The sequence below is a fragment of the Microcaecilia unicolor genome, chromosome 7 (genome assembly GCF_901765095.1).
Source record: "Microcaecilia unicolor chromosome 7, aMicUni1.1, whole genome shotgun sequence".
In the NCBI taxonomy this organism is placed as follows: Eukaryota; Metazoa; Chordata; class Amphibia; order Gymnophiona; family Siphonopidae; genus Microcaecilia; species Microcaecilia unicolor.
In genome coordinates, this window is record NC_044037.1 from 250525276 (window position 1) to 250551826 (window position 26551).

The 26551-nt window shown below is 43.9% G+C and overlaps 1 protein-coding gene across 2 annotated transcripts in view; it reads left to right on the plus strand.

The window, feature by feature from the left end:
- PRPF40A (pre-mRNA processing factor 40 homolog A) overlaps nt 1–26551 on the plus strand; it is a 202727-nt gene that overhangs the window by 20588 nt on the left and 155588 nt on the right. For both annotated transcript variants that reach the window (XM_030210472.1, XM_030210473.1), the window contains exons 4-5: nt 8184–8264; nt 22197–22227. In XM_030210472.1, coding sequence (XP_030066332.1) covers nt 8184–8264; nt 22197–22227 — 112 coding nt within the window. The remainder of the gene's footprint in view (nt 1–8183; nt 8265–22196; nt 22228–26551) is intronic.

Below are 26551 nucleotides of genomic sequence, written 5' to 3' on the forward strand. Positions count from 1 at the left end.
CAGCAGGATGTTCTGGAAACTTTGTCTAATGAATGACATACAAATCAGATTAGAAAATGTGTTGCCATTTGAATAGAGGATTCTCAACCCAGTTGCCAGGACAAACTCAGACAAATTGATCCAAACAGAATATTTCCTTGTCTAGTATGTCAGCATACCTTTCTACCTAGGAATTGCAGCTCTAGCCTCTATCCCATCCCTCATACGTCCTAATCTCTCTATTCCGTATACCCCTATCTCTGTGTTCTAACGCTATGTGCCTACCCTACCACCAGTCCACCAGAAACAAGAAAAGAAACCTGTAATGGTATTCCAACCCAAATTAAGTCACTGGAAAAGTTCAGAGATTTAACTTTTTTTCTGTAATAGTAAATAATTCATTAAAACATTTTTTGAATGGGAATGTATTCTAATGAAAAGGCGAACTTTGCTGTGACATTCATAGATTTATTTTGCTAGCTCCATTGCTTTACAAGAATATGGGACCAGGTATTGAAATAAAGGGCCTCATTTTCTGTTCAACTTCTACTGTTTTTAATTTGGCTGTTCGCTCTGAAATTGTTTTTTAAAAAAAATTGAATTTAATGGAGATCTTTATTGAAAATTTAGGGCCTTTTTTATCAAGCTGCGCTAGTGGTTCCTGCGCGGCACTGCGGACAAAGCCCATTCACTTTTGAATGGGTTTTGTCAGCATTGCTGCACTGGGGACAGCTGGCACGGTTTGATAAGAGGCCCTTAGTAACAACAAGCATATGGTACAGCTGTCCAATACTACCAACGATCCAATGTTTCCAGGAACATAAATTTCATTTCATCGTAAAACATTGAGTCGTCAATGCTGTCCAACTAGACAGCTTGCCCCAGTTTAAACCAGGTATACATTTACCTTAGAATCAGCCATTTCCTTGTCATCAACAGCAGATGAATCCATTAACTGATGGGTTGTATCCGCCTACCAGCAGGTGGAGATAGAGAACACTGAAAGCACATTGTGTTCCTGGACGCCCAGCCCCCTCTCTATCTCCCAGCAGGTGTGGACGTCGCTTTCTCAGCTCCTGGATTTCTGCCTGGGGTGGCTCCTGTGCTTTGCCAGTAGATGGGGGGGGGGGGGGGGGGGTGTTGTGGCTGGTGGTGCCCACTTTAAAGGCATACTTGGCTTTCCCCTTTCCCTGCCTTACCCCATTCCCCCTCCTCCCGGAGTTCCTCTGTGGCTGCCTGCCTCTTACTTTCCTCACAGTAAAAAAAAGAAAAGAGAGAGGCTCGCTTTCTCAGCGTGGCGATTTCTGAGATTTTCTCCAGAGCTCCTGGTTCGGTGCAGCTTGACCGAAGCTCATTTGACTCAGTCTCCTGAGGTGAGAGTGGTGGCCAGCTCCTCCAGGGATGTTCCCGCTGACAGTGCTCTGTGCGGGGTAAGTTTTGGCACGAAGGTTTTTTGTATTTGATGGGTGCTGAAGGGGTTAAGCGCTGCTCCCACTGTGGAAAGCGCAGATCAGCAGCGGGGCTTTGCAGCTCATGCTGCCTAGATGCTAATGCTGGCACGAGCATGGTGGGTGGTGAGTCTTCCCGGCCGACGGAGTTGACAGTGGGCGCCATCTTGGAGGCGCCGCGTGACTCGACCCTCGCGGTTGCGGAGGGGTCTGAGTGCAGGGGGACGTCTCGTTTCGAGGTTTCTAGAGGAGCTATTGCCTCCGCTTCCCCCAATGTGGGGGCGGAGGTACAGGGTGAGTTTTTCTCCCCTGAATTTGTGCTGCTGATGAATAAGGCTTTGTATTGAAGATCCTGACGAGGGCGCTGCTTCTTCTATTAATCCTAGGATGGCTAGTACTAAGAAGCCTTCTCGGGCTTTTCCCGTGCATGCTTCCATCCAAGACCTTATTTTAGCTCAATGGTCTGACCCTGATGGCCCCTTGAAGGTGGCCAGGGCTATGTGTCACCTTTACCCTCTGAGTGAAAGTCAGTTGGCCCTCTTTGGGATGCCTAAAGTGGATGCGTTAGTCATGACTGTGACTAAAAAGACTATTCTCCCGGTGGGGGGGGGGTCGCTTTGAAAGATATGCAGAATCGGCGGCTGGAATCCGCACTGAAGCGGTCCTTTGATATCTCGGGCCTTTCCTTATGGGCGGTTATTTGCAGCAGCCCGGGCCTGCCTTTCCTGGTTGCAGCAGGCAGTTGAGCAGCCCGCCGATGAAGCGGGTTCCCTCGCTGAGGTCGGCCCGCGTATGGAGTCTACACTGTCTTTTTTGGCTGATGCCCTTTATGATCTGGTCAGAGCTTCGGCTAAGCAGATGATGGCTGCCCACCGCCTTCTTTGGCTTTGGCATTGGGCAGCTGACATGGCCTCTAAACAAAGGCTGGTGAGGTTACCCTTTCGGGGCCTTCTTTTATTTGGGGAGGATTTGGAGAAGATTAAGAACCTATGGGACTCTAACGGTTGCCTAAGGATAGGCCGAAGCCTTCTTTCAAAAGTCCTTCTTTTCCCTCCTTTTCCAGGCCATGTTTTCGCGAAGCTCGCAGGTTTCGCCCGGGGCTCTCTGCGGGGTTTGATCAACGTACCCATTTCCAGCAGAGGAACTCCTTTCGTTCGGACAAATGCGCTGCGGCGTCCGGGTAACGCCCAGGAGTTCAGGGGTGTCCTCCACAATGATGGGGCGCCGGTCCACTCGTCGGTTCCCGCAGTAGGGGGTCGTCTCTCCCTCTTTCTCGAGGAGTGGACCAAGATTACTTCAGATCAGTGGGTCCTGGACCTGATCAGAGAAGGTTACCGACTAGAATTCACTGCCCCGGTGAGAGACGCGTTTTTGGAGTCCCGATGCGGCACTGCTGTCAAACGAGCGGCGGTAAATGAGACCTTGCAGGTGTTGCTGAAGCTCAGAGCGGTGGTTCCGGTTCCTCCCGCCGAACACGGCTGCGGTCGCTACTCCATCTATTTTGTGGTGCCTCAAAAAGGTGGGTTGTTCAGACCTATCCTTGACTTACGCAGTCAACGAGGCCTTAAAAGTGCGTCAACTTCCGCATGGAAACCCTGCGCTCCGTCATTGCGGCGGTACAGCCAGGAGTGTTTCTTACATCACTGGACCTCAAGAAAGCGTATTTGCATATTCCCATCTGGCCGCCGCATCAGCAGTTTCTCCGGTTTGCGGGATTGAGCCAACATTTCCAGTTTCGTGCCTTGCCTTTTGGCCTGGCAACTGTCCCTTGGACTTTTTCAAAGGTGATGGTAGTGGTGGCTGCCTTTCTCAGGCGAGAGGGCATCAGAGTTCACCCTTATCTCGACGACTGGCTCATCAAAGCGGATTCGGCAGATGAAAGCCGACTTGCCACAGCCAGGGTTGTTACAGTTCTTCAGACTCTGGGCTGGGTAGTCAATATGCCCAAAAGTCATCTGACCCCCTCGGTCTCTCTAGTATTTGGGGGTCCGGTTCGACACGGCTTCGGGGTTAGTTTTTCTTCCTGACAACAGGCGTCTCTAGCTTCAGAATCAGGTCTGCCTGCTTCTGCGGATGCCTCACCCTCGAGCTTGAGATTTTGTTCAGCTCCTGGGATCGATGACGGCCACCATAGAGGTGATCCCCTGGGCGAGAGCTCACATGAGGCTGCTGCAGCTTGCTCTGCTTCAGCAATGGTTCCCGATTTCCCAGGAGTACCAACGTTAGACTAAGGTGGCTTCCTGTGGCCCAGCGCAGTATGGATTGGTGGCTTTCCGAAAGCATGCTGCGGCAGGGGATGCCACTGGCTCTTCCGTTTTGGTGTCTGGTGATAACGGATACCAGCCTTTCGGGCTGGGGAGCTCATTGCGGGGGACGCTATGCTCAGGGTCTGTGGTCCACTGCGGAAGCAGGATGGTCCATCAATCGCTTGGAACTGAGAGCAATATTCCAGGCTCTTCTGGCCTTCCACAGGACGCTGAAGGTTCTTCCTGTCCGAGTTCTGTCGGACAACACAACAGCAGTGGCCTACATCAGTTGTCAGGGAGGCACTCAGTGCAGGGCACTGGCTGCGGAGGCGTCTCAGATCTGCGACTGGGCCGAGCGCCACCTAGAACTGCTGTCCGCGGCTCACATAGCCGGTCAGAGCAACGTACAAGCTGATTTCCTCAGCAGACATCAGATCGACCCGGCGGAATGGGAACTGGTGGAAGAAGTTTTTCTTCAGATTTGTGCCAAATGGGAGACTCCAGACTTGGACCTCATGGCGTGCAGCGTAAATGCCATAAGTCCCTCGCTTTTTCAGCAGAAGGAGAGATCTTCGCTCGGCAGGGTTGGATGCCCTGGCTCAACCTTGGCCCTCCTGTATGTGTTCTTTCCTTGGCCCTTTATAGGGCGAGTACTACTTCAGGTTCGCCTGCACCGAGGATTGGTGATTCTCATCACCCCGGATTGGCCAAGGCGTCCGTGGTAGGTGGATCTCCGGCGGATGCTGGTGGACGTGCCTCTTCCTTTGCCTCGGGCTCCGAACTTGTTAGTTCAGGGTCCGGTGACTATGGAAGATCCTTGCCGCTTTGGTCTTACGGCCTAGCTCTTGAGAGGGTGCAATTGAGGGAGAAGGGCTGTTCTAATAAGGTTATTGCCACGCTCTTGCAAGCTCACACGCGGTCTACCTCTGCGACTTATGCTCGGATCTGGCGCACTTTTGAGGCATGGTGTACTCCAAAGGCTATCTCGCCGACTCTGGCGACAGTCTCGCTTTTGCTAGACTTTTTGCAGGATGGGCTACAAAAGGGCCTGCCTACAATTCCTTTCGAGTTCAAGTGTCAGGGTTGGCCTGCTTCCGTGGGAAAGTCTCCGGCTTGTCCCTTGCTGCTCATCCGGATATTGTCCGATTTCTCAGAGGGGCGCTTCGTCCCCGTCCTCCTTTGCGGTCGCCCTGTCTGGCTTGGAACCTGGGGCTCGTGTTGAAGGCACTCCAGCGATCTCTGTTTGAGCCTCTTAAACGGGCTTCTGAGAAGGATGTGACTCAGGCTCTTTCCTGTCTGGATCCTTTTCTACAGTTCTCGGAATCCGGGGTAATTGATCGTACAGTGCCTTCCTTTTTGCCTAAGGTGGTTTCAGCTTTTCACCTGAACCAGCCCATTTTTCTTCCTTCCTTTTGTAAGGAGGAGTTTCCGGGCAGTTGCACCTTTTGGATGTCTGCAGGGCTCTGTGGCAGTATCTGCAGATGTCAAATGAGTTTAGGAATTATGATCATTTATTTGTTCTGTTGGCAGGTCCCCGACTGGGGTTTCCGGCGTCTAAGGCCACTATAGCCCACTGGCTTAAGGAACTCATTTTTTTCTGCTTATCTGATTTCAGGGCGGTCGCCGCCTGAAGCGTTTAAAGCGCACTCTACAAGGGCAATGTCCTCTTCGTGGTCTGAAACGGGTGTCTTTTTTTTTCTCTTCAAAAGATCTGTCGTGCAGCTACCTGGGCTTCTCAGCTCTCTTTTGTGTGGCTTGACAGGCTGGATGTGGCAGCGCGGCAGGATGTGCATTTTGGAGCGCAAGTGCTTGATCGCGGAGTTGCCTGTTCCCACTCTACTTAGGGAGTGCTTTGGTACATCCCATCAGTTCATTGATTCATCTGCTGTTGATGACAAGGAAGGGAAAATTAGGTTCTTACCTTGATGATTTTCTTTCCTTTAGTCATAGCAGATGAATCCATGATCCCTCCCTGTCTAACTTTAGACTTTAGTTTTTGTACAGATGAGGCACAATGTCTGTATGCAACATCAGGAGTACTTGAACTACTACTACTACTACTATTTAGCATTTCTATAGCGCTACAAGGCATACGCAGCGCTGCACAAACATAGAAGAAAGACAGTCCCTGCTCAAAGAGCTTACAATCTAATAGACAAAAAATAAATAAAGTAAGCAAATCAAATCAATTAATGTGAACGGGAAGGAAGAGAGGAGGGTAGGTGGAGGCGAGTGGTTACAAGTGGTTACGAGTCAAAAGCAATGTTAAAGAGGTGGGCTTTCAGTCTAGATTTAAAGGTGGCCAAGGATGGGGCAAAACGTAGGGGCTCAGGAAGTTTATTCCAGGTGTAGGGTGCAGCGAGACAGAAGGTGCGAAGTCTGGAGTTGGCAGTAGTGGAGAAGGGAACAGATAAGAAGGATTTATCCATGGAGCGGAGTGCACGGGAGTGCACGGAAGAGAAGCTATCAGAGTTACTACATGCTGTTTATATTGCAGGAGGTTGATAAGGTCCCTCCTTTGTTTGGTTATTGCTCTGGTTCAGGGGCGTTTGTTCTCTGTGAGGAAAGTTTGTTATTTTGCCTTTCTTATTCACTCTGCTTTGGAAATTTCATATACTGAAGGCAGAGGGGGCTGGGCGTCCAGGAACACCATGTGCTTTCAGTGTTCTCTATCTCCACCTGCTGGTAGGTGGATAAAACCCATCAGTTAATGGATTCATCTGCTGTGACTAAAGGAAAGAAAATTATCAAGGTAAGAACCTAATTTTCCCTTTCCAGCAGCTAAGCTGTGAAGAGAATCCCAGTATTTTCGGATCCTGATGCAGCGAAACGCTGGCCATTGTTGGTCCAGAGATCTCTGATTTGGAAAAGAGGGCTTGAGATCGCCAATGGATATCTGTTAAGATACGTGCATTATATTTAAGCCTGTTTGAAGTGAGACTGGTTTGTACTGTTTTTAATGGGCATGTGTTTGTAAAACACAGAGGTTTTGGAAAGTTTTTTTGCCAGTGCTGCTGCTACTACTACTACTTATAATTTCTATAGTGCTACTAGATGTACTCAGCAGTGTATGCTTGAATATGAAGAGACCGTCCCTGCTCGATAGAGCTTACAGTCTAATCAGGACAGACAAACAGGACAAATAAGGGATAAGGGAATTACTAAGGTGAGAATGATAAAACAGACATGAGTACTATACAAATGAATAGGGGTTAGGAGTTAAAAGCAGCATCAAAAAGGTGTGCTTTTAGCTTATATTTGAAGACGGCCAGAGAATGGAGCTTGACCTGTTGAGTCAGGAAGTGTATTCCAGGCATATGGTGCTGCAAGATAAAAGGAATGCAGTCTGGAGTTGGCAGTTGAGAAGGGTAGAGGTAAGAGAGATTTACCCAATGAACGAAGTTCCCGGGGAGGAGTTATGCTCTGTAGGTTGTTTAACCTGGAGCTTGTGTTGTGATTCATCTCTATAAGACTGTGTTCTGGAGCTCTTTGAAGCTTTTTCCTTCCAATTCACCTTTGAGTTGTGCTGTGAAGAGCTCCCCCCCCCCCCCCCCCCCCCGGTTTTCTTGCATTTTTTTGAGATGCGCACATTTATATAATACTAGCCGTTGAGCCCATAAAAACGGGCTAGTATAGGAAAGGGGGGGGGGTTGAAAGGCCGCCGAGCTGCCCCCCCCCCCTCCCGAGTCACCGCCACCCCTCCATCCGGCCCGGGCTCTCGCTCCGCTATTGAAACAGCGAGGGAACGCAGCTCTGCTCTGCTGAGCTGCCATCGGCCTTCCTTCTTCTTCTCTGCCTGTGTCCTGCCCTCGTGTGATGTAACGTCGTCGAGGGCGGGACACAGGCAGAGAGGAAGAAGGAAGGACGGCAGCTCAGCAGAGCTGTGTGCTGCGTTCCCTCGCTGTTTCAATAGCGGAGCGAGGGCCCGGCCGGGTGGAGGGTGGGGGGAGCGTTAGCGACGGCGGTTTCGTCCCTCGCAAATGCGCAGTAGAGACCCTCTCTGTTCTGCCTCCATCATCACGTATTGATGCGGGGGTGGGGCAGAGAGGGTCTCTACTGCGCATTTGCGAGTGAGTACGACACTCGCCATTTATATGTTTGATGTAGACAGTATTACAGACGTTTGATTATTATATATTTACCTTAGCCATATTAACCCCCAGTTTTAAATTTTTTTGCATATATGAACTTAAAACTTCCACTTCCCCTTAACAAACGCTTAAACTCCCCCCAACTCCCTCCCGAGGCCACCCCTCTGTTCCCTCCCTCCTATCATTCCACTTTCCAGACCCATAACAGGTAGACCACTTAGACAAAGTTGGCTCCTAGTAGAGGTCTGGAAACATATTTTCTGCATTACTATCTGTTATGTTTTTAATTTAATTTTGAAATTTAAATTCCACTTAACCAAAGCAGTTCTAGGCAGAATACAATAAGAAAATAGAATACATGTGGACATCGGTTGATTCTGTCAAAATTTACAGCATTTCTTTAATTCTATTTTTTGTAGTTACCTGGAATCCATCCATCTGTGATGTCTGGAATGATGATGCCTCATATACCTCCAGGTCCCATGCAACCTGCGGTACCGGTAAATGTTTTCTTTTTTTTTTTCTTTCCCCTGTAGTTTATATTTTAAGTACATCTTATTTTAAGTAGTGTTCCTTAGTGTGCCACAGATCAGTTTAGAACTTGTTGGTTATGTCCATTAAACAGCGGATGGAGACTGAGAAAAGGAGTTTTTTGTGATCGTTCCTTAAGGGTACTGTCCATCCATAGAACGCTCAGAGTATGATGACGGGGCTATCTAGCCAAGGAGCTGCATGGTGTACACTCGTCTCCCAAATTAGTTTATTCTTGTTTTCTTCAACTAAAATTTCTTAATATTCAGAAGAAAGGAATGAGTGGAGCTTTTTATGGAAGTCTCCAAGTTCCTTTCCCTTTCTCCTCCTGCCCTGGGAAGGGTTCTTGGGGTTAAGGTGCCTGCAGTTGGTGAGCTATGTTTTGCAGCTTGCCTTCTCGGCTTAATTTCAATGTGAAACAGTCCGTTTTAATTGTTTTTAAGATATTGCAAATTTTCAATTTATTATTTTCTTTGACTATTCTCTATATTCAACTATAGAGATTCTTCTTTGTGGCTTGCAAACACCCTTCTTTGATGTCTGTGCTGTTATCCATTCTAGCCTTTCCACATGCACTGCTCTGCTCTGCATTTGCTTCATAGACTTCCCTGCACCTTCAGTTTCAAAGCTTAGGGATGCTTCACTCACCGTAATACCATTTTGAGGTTCATTTTGTAAGTATTTTGTATGATCTCTGCCCTAAGTGTTTTCTGTGATTCTTTGTGTGCTTCTCTTCACAGACTGTTCCATTTCTCCCCACAGTTTCAACTGTGCTTTTCCTTTCAAACTCCACTATGCTCCACTTCACTGTACTGTAGGTTCATCCATGATTTGTCATGGACTTGGCACTGCTTCATCGCTCACATTCTGTTGTACAGTGTCGGCTGTACTTATCTTCTCTGACTCGGCGACAGTTAATTAACTTGCACCCTCTGCTGTGCTTCTTCCTGAATCAGATGTGCTTAGCCTCACTAGATCACCCCTGCTTAATATTACAGATTCAAATGTTATTAACCTAGCATGGTTGGCTCGGCTTATGTTTACAATGCTTTCAGTTTCTACTGTCCTTCACCTCCCAAGATAAGCTCAGATGGCCTTCAGAGGTTGCTAAGTTCGGCCTTTCATATTCAGCTTGCGGTTCCCTTTATAGAGTATAGTGGGATTACTCCCCTAGACCCAGTTGCATTTATTGTCCAGAATCTATTAGTCATATCCTCACAGAATCTGATGTGCTTAATCCTTCAGCCTTGGATCAGCTTCTCTTCATAGCACTCACCCTCAAATGATCAACCAGGCTGGAAGGGAAGAGACGTCACGGTCCTGGACGTGAGGTCTGAACCATTAGCTCCCGATTGGACCCACGTTAATGTAAGGTGATCCTTGGATGTTTGCAAGTTCCACCGCAACTTCCACACCTTCAATTTGCAATACTGGACTTCTAAAACATCAGGCCTGATATCCCAGAGACTTAAAACGTCCAAAGTAAAAGGGTCCAGTAAAATGCCTTGCCTTGCCTCACCTCATCGGTAAGGCCTCTGTGTGCCATTTGTCATCAGCTGGTGATTTCGGCTTCAGATTGATTCACTCTTCCAGTTGGTGATCCTTCTGACCAGTGCAGAACCCCGCAGCTTTAAAAAGTATTTCACCACTTTGTTGAAGAGCTTAAATCTGTGTGAGTTGATATTGTTGAGCACACAGACATGCAGACATTTGTGAGCTCAGGGGGGAGGGGCACAAGCGGAAGACCCAGAGGCCCAAATCGATGAGCATGCGAGGGCTTTGTCAGAGGCGTGATCACAATGTCAAGGCCTTACCCAAAAGTGTGAGGACTTGCTCTCAAAATGTTTTGTTTTAATTTTTTATTTATAACCATTTAAATTTTTACAAGCGATAAAACAACTTGCCAGAAATACAGAGAAAGTAATATATAGGAATTATTTAAGTCAGGTAATTCTATTCTCTTCCTTAGACCACTAGATAGGGAGAGTGAAACAAGACAAGGAGATAAATTTAAACAGTAAACAGAAAAAAAAAAAGTGGTATTAACCTGATTATCCCCAGATATTACTCGTCTAATTCATTATTCCACATTGATCATCTGGTTGGCTTCTTCAAGGCCAATACGGTGTATAGTCAAATCATTTCATTGAAAACATACTTATTGTCCAATATTAGTTAGAAATAATACATCTGATAACTTCTGGTTTTTAAAAGAGAAAGAATGTCATTTAACAATAGATGTACTTAAGTCTCTAATTCAAATCCCATTGATTAAAGTAATCCCAGTTTTCACTGGCTTTACTCCTTTTAAGGTAATAATTGAGGAAATATTTCTGAGGAAAACTTTAGGAGTCATACCCGGAACTCTGGGAAATACAATAATCTTGATATTAATCATCTATAATAATAATCATTTTATTATTCAAAGTTTCTGGTCTATTATCATTTTCAAAATCATAACCACTTCTTGCTCGTGTAGAATCATTTGTTATATCAATTTTTCACTCTCAAGGGGTTCAGTTAAATTGTCCATGTAACTCTCTAATAAAATTATATCTGAAACAAAATTATTTACTGCCACCGGTAGGTCCCGAAGCGCCTTCCAGATGGTATTCAATGTAACCTCCAAGGGAACCAAAAACTCCAAGTTGATTTCTCTTAGGTGTTTAGGAGTGGCTCCGCTGATTCGGATTCTGCTGTAAACGTCCTCCGTTTCAGCATATCCCTTTAACTCACTCCTCCACTCCTTTGGACATGGTGGTTGAATAATTCGGGAGCGATGGAGTTGTTTTTCCCAGGTCCAAGAGCGTCGACGCTTCTTCGCCAGCGCTAATCTAAGGACTTGCCAACCCTTTCATCTGTGGGCAGTTTGTCGCGCAGCGGTCCCGCACTTGCTGCTCAGGGGACAAAACGCAGGCCATCGGCGGCTGACTGCCGGTTGTCCCTTTCCTCTTAGTTAAGGTAACTGCAATTGCAGAGAGGAAATTTACATAAGACAAAACTTCAGAGGGCAGCTGGGCCGTTGAGCACGAACTTCAGGTTGCCATCTTACCACTCTCCCAGTTTGGGACACTGTCTGGTTTTTCCTCAGAGGCCTGTCTGATATGGGTAACCCTTCAGCATAGCCCTCTGAGTCATTGAAACACAGAAGCCCCTCCACCACTACAAGGTGGTGTCTCTTCGGAGGGGAGCTGCTCGGCTATCTTTTAATGGTACTCCTGTTCAGACTTACCAAGATGTTTAGGGCTTAACGCTAAAGTGGAAATCCTTAAAGCCTGCACTGGACTCTTTTGTTTTTTATTGGATATTTAAGAACGTAGTACAGGAGTCATTCCTTACAAAAAGAGTTGTGAGGTTCATATGTAAAGCAGGAAATAAATTTCAAAAAAAAAGAAAAACCTTAACCAGCAACCTGAGTCCACAATTAAAGAGATCAAAAGAGCTCAATAACAGTTTGAGAAATAAGCTAACTAACAAAGTGTTCTTTTACAAAGCCACACTACCGATTCTCTGTTCGGCAAATGAGAGGAAGCCCATTCAATACTTATGGGCTTCCTCTCATTTGCCATATGGGAATCGCTAGCATGGCTTTGTAAAAGAAGCTCAAAGTTAACAATTAATAAAGAATAAACCTAAAAAAAAACAGGGTCATACAATGCGTCTTCTTGGTACGGATAAAGCCAAACAGAAATCCCCTCATACTGCATCACCAGGCCGAGGCAGCATTAGGGTACAAGCCTCGACAGTCTTGTCAAAAATAACACCTATTGACATGGTTCAAAGAATATGCAAATCTTCTGTTAATACTTTTATCATACATTTACACGGAAATTTAAGTATATAGAAACCCGCTATATTTACCACTCTGGGACATAGTAGCAAAAATTGCTTCTGATGTGTCTGAGGGCCTTTGCAATATCAGGAAACTCTAATATTCAGAGAAAGAAAAGGGGAATTTATATATATATATATATATATATATATACATATATATGTATATACATTTATACATTTATACCCCGCGCTTTCCCACTCATGGCAGGCTCAATGCGGCTTACATGGGGCAGTGGAGGATTAGGTGACTTGCCCAGAGTCACAAGGAGCTGCCTGTGCCTGAAGTGGGAATCGAACTCAGTTCCCCAGGACCAAAGTCCATTTGAAATATAACCTCAAAAGCCTGTCCCTAGTTAATGCAAGTGTTGCCACAAGCATTGAAAGGACAGCAGAATTCCTCTCTTGAAGACTCTAGAAACCTCATCAAGTCTAGACTGTCCTGAGAAATTGGTGTTGAAACATCTTTACTAGGGCTATTCATTGAAATGTTTAATTGCATGAAAAATCGCAATTAAAATTTTTAATTGTGTGGTTGATCGAGTGAAGGGTTCCCCTCACATTTCTTCCTGTACAGTGAAGAATATACACAGCAGATGTAAATTCTTAAAACTGACATATTTTAATTACTAAGCTGAAAATAAAATAATTTTTCTTACCTTTGCTATCTGATTTTTTTTTTTAATTTGTATATATTTATTGATTTTGTATATTAACAAACATATTGCTTATCAAACAATCAATCACTGACACAATCCAAAATATTCCCCTCCCCCTCCCTCTCCCCCCCTCCCCCCCTCCCCCCCCCCCCCCCCCCCAAGCAAGTTATACATTTAAGTTTTTATGTCATGTGAGTTTTTATGTTTCTAATCACTTGTTCCATGCTTTTGGCTCTGAACTCTGTTTCCAGGACATCCTATCCATTCGTTATTTCTTTTCTCACTTCTTCACTTCCTGACCTATATTCATTCTTCAAGTTCAACTTTCTTCCATTTTTCTTCCTCTTGTCTAGTTTTCATCTGTTCTCTTTCCTTCACTTCCCCTCCATGGGCACCATCTCCTTTCTTCTCTCTTCCTTTCCCTCTATGGGCACAATCTTCTCTCATTTCTTCCTTTCTGCTCTGCTCCCCTCCCCTCCTTTCATGGGCACCATCTCTTCTCTTATTCTCTCCCCTCTCCTCCCCCCCCCCCAAAGGGCAACATCTCTTTTCGCTTCCCTCCCCTTTGCCTGCACTCTGGCGTCTCGCACTCTCCTTCCCCCGACCAGCCACCCCACAATCTCTTAATATTCTCCCATAGGTCCCAACATCTTTCTCTTTCTATTCCTCCTGCACGCAAGCATCTGACTCTCCCCAGCTCTCCCCTCTTGTCTCAAGCTGGAAGCCCTCCCTCTGTAGCAAATAGCGTCCCGCAAAAATGAAATGGGTAGTTCTGTCAGAATAGTCGGTAGTTACACAGGGAGGGCTTCAATGTTGGTTGGCTAAGGGTGTTTTTGTTTAATTGGCGGGCGGCAGCTGTTATACTACCCCAGCATTTTTTGTTGCCCATTGTGTGGGTGCTGCCAGAATTATAGTAACACAGGAAGTTCATGGTACCTCCTGTAACACAGTGCCAAGCAAGGTTGCACTTCCTTAGTGAAATGGAGCATCTGTTGGCAGAGCGGAGAGGCACTTTGGTGAAGTAGAGCAAGGTTTGGTAACCTTTTAAAGATAAGAACTAGTAAAGTCATTTTGTGATTGCTGTGGGCTGTTGTATTTTCAAATTTACCAACATAATTTTGTTGTGGGCAATTGACTCGTTTTTCTTGTTCCAATTATGGAAGTAGGGGGTAGGGAGTTAAACTCTATAGGGTGAGTTAGTTATATGGGGAGGGGGGTGGGGTATATGAGTTTCCTAGGTGGTTGATTAATTTCATTTGAAAACCTCTTTAAAGTGAAAATCATTGCCTTGCAACTGTTATTTATTCAGGTTTAGTTAGACCTGACAGAGCAGGTTGCACTCATTTACTGTTCTATGTTTGAGGGAGAGGTGGGTTGTTGTGTTAACGTTATTGCAGCCTTGTTTTATTCCCCTGTTCAGGCTGTCATTGTGTTGTAATAAATCAGTGCTAATTTTCACAAAAGCAGTAGGGCTCTGCCTTGTAATATCAGCAGGGCTTCTCCTTGTATGTTCAACTGGGATGTTTCTCATAAATCTCCTGGGATTTTGGCCTTTCAGAATCAGCTGTATTTCTCACAGAATCAACAAAGCTATTATCTCTTTTAGGCTAAGCTGGACTGACCTTCGCAGAATTAGCCGTGCTTCCCCTTTGCTGAATCAGCCATGCCTTGATATCTTTGTTCTAGTAACGCTTCACCTTCTTGGTATCAACTATAGTTTTAGCCTTGCATTGTCATCTGTGATTCCATATCTCAGTGTCTCCTAAGATTTGCAATTAGAGCAGCTTCTCTTACATCCCCTTCATGATATAGGTGAGATTTTTCAATTTCACATTATCTGCTGTCTTAATCTTGCCATTCAACCTTTCAGTAGTTCAGGTGTTTCATTTTCACACTGATAGCTGTTTTCAGTCCTTTAGTGTTCACTATTCCTGGGCTAATCATCTCAGTAGCAGCTGTTCTTCATTTTCAGTGTTTCCACTGTACTTCAGACTAAAATTCTCAGTTGTAAATGTTGTTTGCCTTGATTTAGTCTGTCAGTCTCTACCATACTTTTTTACACAGTCGGCTGCCTTTGTCTCTCACTATCATTTGTGCATCACTCTTACAGTGGCTGCTAGATTGTGCTGTGCCCTCTCATTCTGGGCTTCCTTTACTCACTTTTGCTGTAATTCTGCTCTTCAGTGTCTACTGTTTTAGGTCCCTCGGCTTCTCAGTGTCTGTGGCTCTTCCGGCTCTGTGTCAATGGGGTGGTTCACTAGTATTGCCTTTACACTTAAATTTCCTTTGTTTTGGTTACAGCAGTCCTAGTCTTTTGGTTAACCTGGTTAGGTGGGTGTGGGTATGGTCTCCCACCCTATTTAGACACTACTCTGCTGCATCCCAGAGCTATGGACTGATCTGTGGGACTCTAAGGCAGGAAAAATTGTCTATCCTGATTGATTTTTCTTTCCTTTAGTCCCAACAAATTGGTCCAGAAACTCATCCTTGAAGATTCTTACTTCCTTTGTGGATACTATAGATTATTTTTCTCTCTTAAAGTTTATCTGCTTTCTCCAGTCAAATCTCCCATCGCTGAGTCATGACTATGCCTTTAGCTCCTTTGGTAGCAGAGCTGTGGTTCAATAGACTTCAGTAGCTCTGATTTGGTTGTTCAACTGTGTATTATTTCACTGCAGTAGCTCCTACTTTACTTACAAGCTTTTATTTCAGAAGACTACAATAGTTGTTCTTTTCAATTGGTTGACTCTGTGTCAGTCATCTATAATAGCTCCTGCTTTGGACAAATTGTGGGAACCATTTGATCTCGGTAGTGCCACCTTGGTTTGAGCAACACATAATACATGCTCAGTATTCTCCCATGTGGGCTCCATTGCTTTGTCATTCAAAATTTTGAGTGTTCTGTGAATGTCTGGTACCCTTAAAGTATGAATCACAAAGAACTACTTTCTTTGTCTCTATCTACTGGTTGACGGACATAATCTACATGTTCTGGACTGATCTGTTGGGACTGAAGGATAGAAAATTATCAGGTAAGACTGTGGGGTTGTCTGTAGCAGTGCCTATGAAAAATAATATAATGCACAGTTAAATAGAGGTAGATAAAGGCAGAAACTAGTAGGTGTGAAACACCACGTGTTGAAATTTATAGTTCAAAGAAATAGTCTGATGTCATATAGGGGTGGAGGGAGCAATAGAAGAGAGCTGGGCAGCATCCTGTTGGGTTGTTTGCAATAATGCCTATGAAAAATAAGATAACACAGTTAAATAGCGGTAGATACAGGCAGAGGTTAATGCTCTGGAATCCTTGAACATGACATAACTACCATTTCTGGCTTTTGTTGTACTGATTATCCTTTTGGAATGGTGGTAGAGCAGGCAATCAAAGAATTTGAGTCTCCAAGGTTACAAGGATGCCCTGGGGCTTCACTCCTGTTGGGGATGGATTGGTGGCTGCCTCTCTTACCTGTGGCCATTGTGCCCCTGTCTATGCTGGGCTACAGATCCTTTTAAATTGAGGAGCAGTGAAACTGCTTCCAAGATTTACTGGAGAACTGGAATGTACTGCTTTTACTTCAAATCAGAAACCTCGGTCATGAATGCATCCTTTATGCATCCTGAATGGTAAGATGTCAGCTTTGAATTTCCCTTTGGATAATGTCAGATATTGGTATGCTGTCTTATCAGGTTGAGGTGGCAAAAGGATCTGGGACTTGGTCCATAGTATCCTGATCCTTAACTCTGTAGCTTTCTGTAGTTCGACTACTGCTGCAGCCTTCTGCCTTCCTCTTTTCGGAAGCGCTTTGAGGGTGTTTTTCCCCAAGAGCTTACTGTAGTGGTTTAAGTCAACAGGAAAGGAGGTTTGAGAAGCAGTTTTTTTTTTCTATCTGCAGTGTTTATTATTTGTTCATTTGTAGCCTGCCTGGACCAAGCTGGATAACAAAACTTACATAATCATAAAAACAGAATAAAACACACAGACATAGAACACAACATAAAATGTTAATGTTATCACCTTTGTATTCCACTTTTCTCTGAGGACAAGCATGCTTATGTATTCTCACCTGAGAGGAGAAAATGTCCGGAGATCATTTTGTTCCCTTTTGTTAAGGAAATGGCTGATGCTATTGCCATTCCTTTGCAAGTGGGGGATGAGCCCAGGGCCAAGATGCTCGAGGTTCTGGACAGCACGTTATCACTTAGGGAGGCTGTGACTGTCCCTGTCCACGAGGTACTCCATGAAGTCCTCGTTAGGAACTGGTAGTCCCCTCTGTCAGTACCGGTTATGCCCAAGAAGATAGACACTCAGTATCTGATCCATAGCGCACCTTGTTTTTGATAAGCCTCAGTTGCTTCATAATTCCATGGTGGTGGAATCCACTCTCAAAAGGGCCAGGAGTTCCAGGGACTATGCCTCAGCGTCCCCAGGTAGAGAAGCTAGAACCCTGGATCCTTTTGGGAGGAGGATGTACCAGGCTTCAGTGTTTATCTCCCATATACAATTGTACCAGCTCTTCACGAGCATCAACTTGCGAAACTGCACAAGTTGTCGGACCTGGTTGAGACGCTCCCTCTGGAGCATGCTGAGTCACTTTACAAGTTGGTCAAGCAGCAGAAGGCGTGTTGAAAATTCTTGGCCAGGGGCATGTACGACAATTTTGATGTGGCATCCAGGATCTCTGCTCACAGTATAGTAATGCACAGACTCCTGTTTGCGTGTTTCTGGCTTGGAACATTCTGTTCAGCAGAGGTTGGCGAATGCCCCATGCCGGGGGGGATAACCTTTTTGGAGAGAAGGTTGAGGCGGTCGCAGATGAGATCAAAACATACTGATACCATCTCTTCTCTTCTGCCTGGCACCTTCTGCATCTGCCTTCACAGCGAGGAGGACATTTGGCAAACTAAGGAGGAGTACCTATTACTATCAGAGGCGTAGATACAACCCCTTGGCTCACCAGTCTGTTCAGGCTCAGCCCCAGCAAACTCATTCACGTCAACAGTGTATGCCTAAGGCCCCTGTAGCTCCCCAGTTAAAGCAAGGGATGAGCTTTGACTGGCTGCAATAGAGCATATCCATAGTAAACATGTTGATCCTGGACAACTTGCTGGTCAGGGGGAGGCTGAAGTTCTTCCACAAAAGGTGGCCCCTTACAACCTCCGACCGGTGGGTTCTTCAAATAGACCGTCTCGCATACGCACTCGGTATCAAAGACCTCCAAATTGCCCACCGAGAGCTCATTTATTCAGCTCTCAGCACAGACAGGTACTTGCAGAGGAATTCTCTGCCCTTCTGAAGGTCATGCGGTCGAGCCTGTTCCTCCAGGGGAAGAAGGGCAGAGATTCTATTCCAGGTACTTTTTGTGAAGAAGAAAACGGGGAGGGGGGAAGGACACGTCCCATCCTAGACCTAAGGGCCCTGAACAATTCCTAGTTTGAGAAAAGTTAGGGTGGTTTCCCTGGACACCCTTCTCCCAGTGATTCAGAAAGATGATTGGCTATGTTCTCTGGACTTAAAGGATGCATAGACTCACATCCCGATACTTCCTGGAAGTATCTTCATTGGCTATGCTCTCTGGACTTAAAGGATGTATATGTTCACATATCGATACTTCCAGGAAGTATCTTTAATTTCGGCGGGGAACACATGACTTTCAGTACTGCATGTTGCGTTTTGGCCTCGCGTCAGCTCCTAGGGGCTTCACCAAATGTCTAGCAGTAGTTGCAACATTGCTATGCAGTGTGGGAGTCAATTTGTTCCCATATCCGATGATTGGCTGGTAAAGAGCACCTCTCTGAACGGAGCTCAGGAGTCCATGCGAATGATTATTTTGGTGCTTGAGCTACTGGGGTTTGTTTTAAACTACCCCAAGTCCTATCTTCACCCTTTCCAGCGATGGGAATTTATAGGGGCCCTGCTCGATACGCAGAGGGTTTGAGCCTACCTTCTGGAGACGAGAGCAGATACTCTTGTTTCTCACTCGCTTCCAAGATTCAAGCCTCTCGGCATGTCACTGCTCAGTAGATGTTGAGATTGTTGGGCCACATGGCTTCCATAGTGTATGTTACACCCATGACATGTCTTCACATGAGATCTGCTCAATAGACACTGGATTCTCAGTGGTATCAAGCCACAGGGAGCCTGAAAGATGTCATCAAAGTGTCCCCAGAGCCTGTACGCTCTCCTCAGTGGGGGATAATTCGATTCAGTTTGACTCTGGGACTTCATTCCAAATTCCTCAGCCACCAAAAGTACTGATGACAGATAAATCTCTCCTGGGATGGGGGACTCGTGTAGATGGGCTTTTCACCCAAGGTGTTTGGTCCACCCAGCAAACGAATCTTCAGATCAATTTCCTGGAGCTCAAGGTGAAAGGCTTTCAGAGATCGGCTATCTCCCCAAATTGTTCTCATCTAAATAGACAATCAGGTTACAATCACCGAATCATGCCTTCTGTGTCAGGAGGCCATCCAGATGGTGGTATTGGGCTCACCAACATGGCATGTTTATCTGGCAGGCAAAAACAATACCCTGGCCAACAGACTGAGCAGGATAATACAATATATAGTAACACAGTAAGTGATGGCAAATAAAGACCTGTATGGTCCATCCAGTCTGCCCAACAAGATAAACTCATTATACTTGATATTGATATGCGATACTTTTTACTTGATGAAAGCTCCTTTCGAGCCACTGAATTCCTGCCATCTGAAGTACTTGACCTACTACTACTTATCATTTCTAAAGCGCTACTAGACGTACGCAGCGCTGTACACTTGAACATGAAGAGACAGTCCCTGCTCGACAGAGCTTACAATCTAATTAGGACAGACAAACAGGACAAACGAGATAAGGGAATATTAAAGTGAGGATGATAAAATAAGGGTTCTGAACAAGTGAATAAGGGTTAGGATTTAAAAGCAGCATCAAAAATACTAAAATACGTAAAGGACATAACACTTTCGTTGTATGCTTCCCTAATGTGGCTGTGCCACATGAACTTTATCTTACCACAATCATCACTTTGTATTTGTTTACACCGGAGTCTACAAATAGGTGGGAAAACGTGGGATACAAATGTAATAAATAATGATGCTTCATTTGGAGGGGGGGTCATACCTATAATGTTACTATATTGAAGGTAACAACTACATTGGATTTTGTGTTGAGGAAAGGGAAGGGATTAACTAAATAAAACAGTAAGCATGGATATATGTCATTCTGTGTATAGTCATTTCAGGCCCTGTTATATTTTCAATAGGAATTTGGAATGAGTGGCCCGTTTGCCTCATTTTCCCACCAAAAATCTTTATTTTACCCTGCTCTTTCCTTTTGATTGAATTAGCTTGGCTGTTGGCTTGTGGCGATTCTGGTGGCAACTCTGTCTCACCATAGCTGTCCTGTCTGTGGTATTATCCATCCTTCCTGGAACGTCATTTTCTTGGTGGCTGTTATTTAGCTGGTAGAGTCAGTGAGCTTCAGGCCTTAGTAGTGGGTGCACTTTATACTAAGTTTCATCACGACAGAGTAGTCCTCCGTATTCACCTTAAGTTCCTGAAGGTGGGTCAGAGTTCCATCTGAACCAGTCGATTGTCTTGCAAACATTCTTTCCCCGACCTCATGCCATCCTGGCGAAAGCAGATTACACACCTTGGATTGTAAGAGAGCATTGGCCTTTTATATGGGGTGGACAAGGCCCCACAGGCAGTCTGCCCAACGTTTTGTTTCTTTTAATCCCAACATGATGGGGGTTGCCATTGGGAAATGCACCATTTCTAATTGGCTGGCAGATTGCATTTCCTTCACTTATGCCCAGGCTGGGCTGGCCCTAGAGGATCATGTCAAGGCTAACAATGTCAGAGCCATGGCTGCGTCGGTAGCTCACTTTCAGCCTCTATTGAAGAAATTTGTGAAGCAGTGACATGATCTTCAGTCCACACATTCACATCACACTACTGCCTGGAGCAGGGTACCTGAAGCGACAGTTGGTTCGGGGTGATAGTGTTTCAGAATCTGTTTTATTCTTTTCCAGGCTGCACACTCATTCAGATTGTATATAGTTTCAGGTTAATCTAGGTTGGTCCTCACCGTTGTGAGGCGTACTTGACCAATGTTTGTTGTTTTTGGTGAGCCTGGATGCTAGAGATTCCCCACTTGTGCTGCTTGTTCTTGTAGAAAACTAATGTACTTACCTGTAGCGGGTGTTCTCCGAGGACAGCAGGCTTTATATTTTCACAATCCCTCCCACCTCCCCTTGGAGTTGTCTCCTTTGTTATTTTTACTTTACTTTTGCTGTAGTATAAAACTGAGGAGACAGTGTTTGCGCGGTGTGCAGGAATGCACTCGCGCATGGGCAGTGGAGCGTGTTGCACTCCACAATGCTCTGTTTATACTTTTATAAATCCCAGACTGGGTGATGTGGGTCAGCGTCACGCACTTGTGAGAATATAAAGCCTGCTGTCCTCTGATAACACTGCTACAGGTAAGTACCTTAGCTACTAAACCTTGACCACTTCTTCTCCAGACAACCTTCTTCTCCGGATTTTTTGACATATATTTCAGTCACTTTTCCTTGACCATTGCTTGCTGTCATCTGAGAATGTCCAGAGGAAGACTGTGCTTTTCTCCGGTTGAACCTCTTTTCATAAGGAAGGCTTTGAAAGCCTTCTTTTCCTAGAACTTGTCGGGCTTCCTTAATAGTCTTTAACTTTTTCTGTCCCTACTTTATAATAAACCGAAGTCCAAATGGTAAAATATATCTATATTTAACATTTACCTTCTGAAGAAAATTTTACTTTTCTCATTTTCTAATATCGCTATATCTTTTTTTGCGATACAACTAGAATTGCATTACTCAAGATGTGATTGCAACATGGAGCGGTGCAGAGATACAGAGATCCTCTGTTTTTGTTTTGTTAATCAGTTTTAGCTCTGCCTCTTTTATATACTCACAAATTTATTTTTCTAAAATGTGCAGAGTAGATTCTTGCCTACCCCAATACTTCCTGAGTAAATTCAGGGTGCCAATTGCAGAAATTGAATATCTGCCAAATGTAGCCTAAAATGCCTAGGTTATATTAACCTTCAGGTTTTTTAGATTTTCAAAAGAACTAATAATTCCTTTAAAGTTTAATATTGACAGATTACAGCCTTATTGTGTTTTGATTTTTCTGCCAGTGAGTTGCTTTAGTTTCCCCTTGTTAGGAAATTAAGTCTTTTTGGACACATTCTGGGATCTTCCTCCAAGCCTGAAATTTACATTCCTAGTATTTATGAGCATCTTTGCCTCAAGCGGTTGAGCATTTCTTTGGTTGGAATGTAGTTGCCCAATTTCCCACCTCCAAGAATTCAGTTTCAGATGAATGTCCCGTCCCCCCTCCCAGCTCTAATCTCTAGTGTTTATATTTTTACAGACAGGCGTAAGCAACATGGATGCACCTGTAGGTAAGTGAAAAGTTTTTTTTTCTCTTTTTTTTTTTTTTTTTTGTATAGTATATGTATCTGTTACTTTTAGGCTATTTAGAAGTTTTTGTTTCTAAATTTTTGAAATAATTTCTAATATTCTTAAACGGTTTTATTTTTTGTTCTAGAAATTCTGGTGCTGCTTATATAGTATATCTACTTTTATTAGGTCCAAGTCGATAGTTCAAGAAACTTACTATTGAGCTATTTCTTTCTTTTGATATGAAATTGGGAAATGAGAATAATTATATTTGGTATTTGTGTTGAAAAATTTGAATGTGTGTGTTCACAAATTTTACAACATTCTTAAAAAAATATATAATGCAGAAAATGAGATGTATTGTAAAAATTTTATGTTTAGCTGTCGAAGCATTGGAAATTTGTTCATCATTTCTAGCTAAGTATTTGTTAAAGGGCTTGAAACAACCAACATTTAACACAAAATCAGCTAATAAGCACCTGCATTTATTCATGTCAACTTATTTAATATGTACCTCATGTAATTTATGGTTGAGTTGGCAACTTCTGAAATATCTTGTAAAAGTGTTTCTAATTAAAAAAATGAAATTTAAGTAGCCATAATAAGTATTCCAATAGTAATAGGATGTGGGTTTTTTTTTTTTTTTTTTTTTTTTGCTAGCCCAGATTTCATAAAAGTTTATCAGCGTATATCTCTAGATTTATTTTGCAACTACATCTTCAAAAACTTCAGTTCAGAAACTGACCACTAACAGATAATATCATCAGTAAGTATGTTGGTTCGTTATCTGGAGGGAGAACCCTGGAAATCAAGGAGTAAGAATAACTGGGGAAAAAGCAAAAAAAAGACTATGTACAAACCTAGACATTATTGCATAGATGGTATCTATGGAAGTCTACTGTCAGATACCATTAAATGAGTCTAATCTGGTGATCTGTTTAGCATTAATAAGATATTTATTAATTTTGTGCAAATAAAGCATTTCATACTTTGGAATTGTATTTACTAAAGCTTAGCGCTCACTAACGCAGTTAGTACATACTAAATGCTGTGTTTACAGTGGGGGAAATAAGTATTTGATCCCTTGCTGATTTTGTAAGTTTGCCCACTGACAAAGACATGAGCAGCCCATAATTGAAGGGTAGGTTATTGGTAACAGTGAGAGATAGCACATCACAAATTAAATCCGGAAAATCACATTGTGGAAAGTATATGAATTTATTTGCATTCTGCAGAGGGAAATAAGTATTTAATCCCTCTGGCAAACAAGACCTAATACTTGGTGGCAAAACCCTTGTTGGCAAGCACAGCGGTCAGACGTCTTCTGTAGTTGATGATGAGGTTTGCACACATGTCAGGAGGAATTTTGGTCCACTCCTCTTTGCAGATCATCTCTAAATCATTAAGAGTTCTGGGCTGTCGCTTGGCAACTCGCAGCTTCAGCTCCCTCCATAAGTTTTTCAATGGGATTAAGGTCTGGTGACTGGCTAGGCCACTCCATGACCCTAATGTGCTTCTTCCTGAGCCACTCCTTTGTTGCCTTGGCTGTATGTTTTGGGTCATTGTCGTGCTGGAAGACCCAGCCACGACCCATTTTTAAGGCCCTGGCGGAGGGAAGGAGGTTGTCACTCAGAATTGTACGGTACATGGCCCCATCCATTCTCCCATTGATGCGGTGAAGTAGTCCTGTGCCCTTAGCAGAGAAACACCCCCAAAACATAACATTTCCACCTCCATGCTTGACAGTGGGGACGGTGTTCTTTGGGACATAGGCAGCATTTCTCTTCCTCCAAACACGGCGAGTTGAGTTCATGCCAAAGAGCTCAATTTTTGTCTCATCTGACCACAGCACCTTCTCCCAATCACTCTCGGCATCATCCAGGTGTTCACTGGCAAACTTCAGACGGGCCGTCACATGTGCCTTCCGGAGCAGGGGGACCTTGCGGGCACTGCAGGATTGCAATCCGTTATGTCGTAATGTGTTACCAATGGTTTTCGTGGTGACAGTGGTCCCAGCTGCCTTGAGATCATTGACAAGTTCCCCCCTTGTAGTTGTAGGCTGATTTCTAACCTTCCTCATGATCAAGGATACCCACGAGGTGAGATTTTGCGTGGAGCCCCAGATCTTTGTCGATTGACAGTCATTTTGTACTTCTTCCATTTTCTTACTATGGCACCAACAGTTGTCTCCTTCTCGCCCAGCGTCTTACTGATGGTTTTGTAGCCCATTCCAGCCTTGTGCAGGTGTATGATCTTGTCCCTGACATCCTTAGACAGCTCCTTGCTCTTGGCCATTTTGTAGAGGTTAGAGTCTGACTGATTCACTGAGTCTGTGGACAGGTGTCTTTCATACAGGTGACCATTGCCGACAGCTGTCTGTCATGCAGGTAACGAGTTGATTTGGAGCATCTACCTGGTCTGTAGGGGCCAGATCTCTTACTGGTTGGTGGGGGATCAAATACTTATTTCCCTCTGCAGAATGCAAATAAATTCATATACTTTCCACAATGTGATTTTCCGGATTTAATTTGTGATGTGCTATCTCTCACTGTTACCAATAACCTACCCTTCAATTATGGGCTGCTCATGTGTTTGTCAGTGGGCAAACTTACAAAATCAGCAAGGGATCAAATACTTATTTCCCCCACTGTATACCTATAAGCCATGTGGCACTTAGTGCACGGTAATGTCCAATACCTTCCTTCTTTTTCCTAATTTTTGTTACAGCTGGAAAAATCTTAATTATTTTGCCAATAAATAAAGCCTGCTTAAGAGCATATAACTATGATGATATCCATCTGATATCATCTATGCAACAATGTGTATAGGTTTGTACATAGTTTTTTTTTTTTGTTTTGTTGCTTTTTCCCTTTATTCTTACTCCTTGATTTCCAAGGTTCTTCCTCCAGATAATGGACCAACATGAAGTGACTTATTGATATAGGATTGTTTCTCTCTCTTATTCCTGATAGTTATGATAAGGAAAATAATGCTTGCAGATCTCTAGCTTCTTCATCAGTTGCTATGGCACCAGAATCCCTACTAGACTTGTTCTGCTCTGGTTGGCTTAGAGATATTGGGCCCCAGCTAAATGATTGCTCCTTTGCCATCTTCAACTGTGTAGTGCTTCTACTCTTCATCTTGTTATAAGAACATAAGAATTTCCTTACTGGCTCAGATCAAAAGTCTATCAAGCCAAGTATCCTGTTTTCAGTAGTGATCAATCCAGGTCATAAGTACCTGGCAGAATCCCAAAAGGTAGGCTGCATGCTGGCTACCCCCAGGGGTAAGTAGTGACTTTCCCCAAGTCTACCTTTATTTTATAACCATTTATTGGCTTTTCCTCCAGAAGCTTGTCAAAACCTTTTCTAAATCCACCTACGCTAGCCGCTTTTTCCACCAAATTCTAGAGCTTAATTATGCATTGAATGAAAAAATATTTTCTCTGACTTAAAATATACTATTTAGTGACTTCTTGGCATGTCCCTGAGAGTACCAACAGCTTAGAGTCAGATACCAACAATATATTATTTTAACATTATTGTCCTTGGCAAAAATTGCAGTTGCATCTAATATTAAAGATTGTTCCATTGCCCAACTCCAGCAAAAGTCAATTCAACTTGATCTAAGAGGATATGTGCAAACATCAAAAAAAAGTTCTAAAAATGTATACTCCTCCAATCAAATGTTCCTTAAAATTTTTGAATGCTAGTTGTACCAATTATAAATAAGCATAATGATAACTTTGGGGAAGATTATTGTTTCTTGACATTTCCCTAAAAGGAATGTGTATCTTCATTATAGAACTAAAATTCCTCCATGTTCTATAGACAGGTGATACTACCCCAGGAGGGAATAAAGTGTTATAGCAAATTGGAGTATAGCAAATTGAAAATCATTGTTACTTCTCATAGAATACCATATCCTAAAAGTATAGAGAATTACTGGAGAGGTGTCCCTCTACAAGTGATATCTTTTGGGAAACCATAACAAATAACTCAGTGGTATGGGCCCTACCTGACACTGCTCTATGTGTACCTATAGCTTATAAGGCTGATTTTTTTTTTAATGCCATTCCACTGCCACTTTTGCATGGGCAGCATGGTAATATAGCCACAGGTTGGAAACGCCCAAGCCCCCTGTTTTTGTGTCTCTGTACAAGTTGGCTTATGTAAACCTAGGCTTTCTGTCTTGCCAAATAAACTGAATATTGTCCTGTAAAGATTTTATAGCCCTCTTAGGAATTGCTGCTTGTAAGACCTGAAAAAGATAGTGTCATGATTCAAGAAAGGTGAGTCTGTGGGCCATAGCCACGTTGGTGCTACC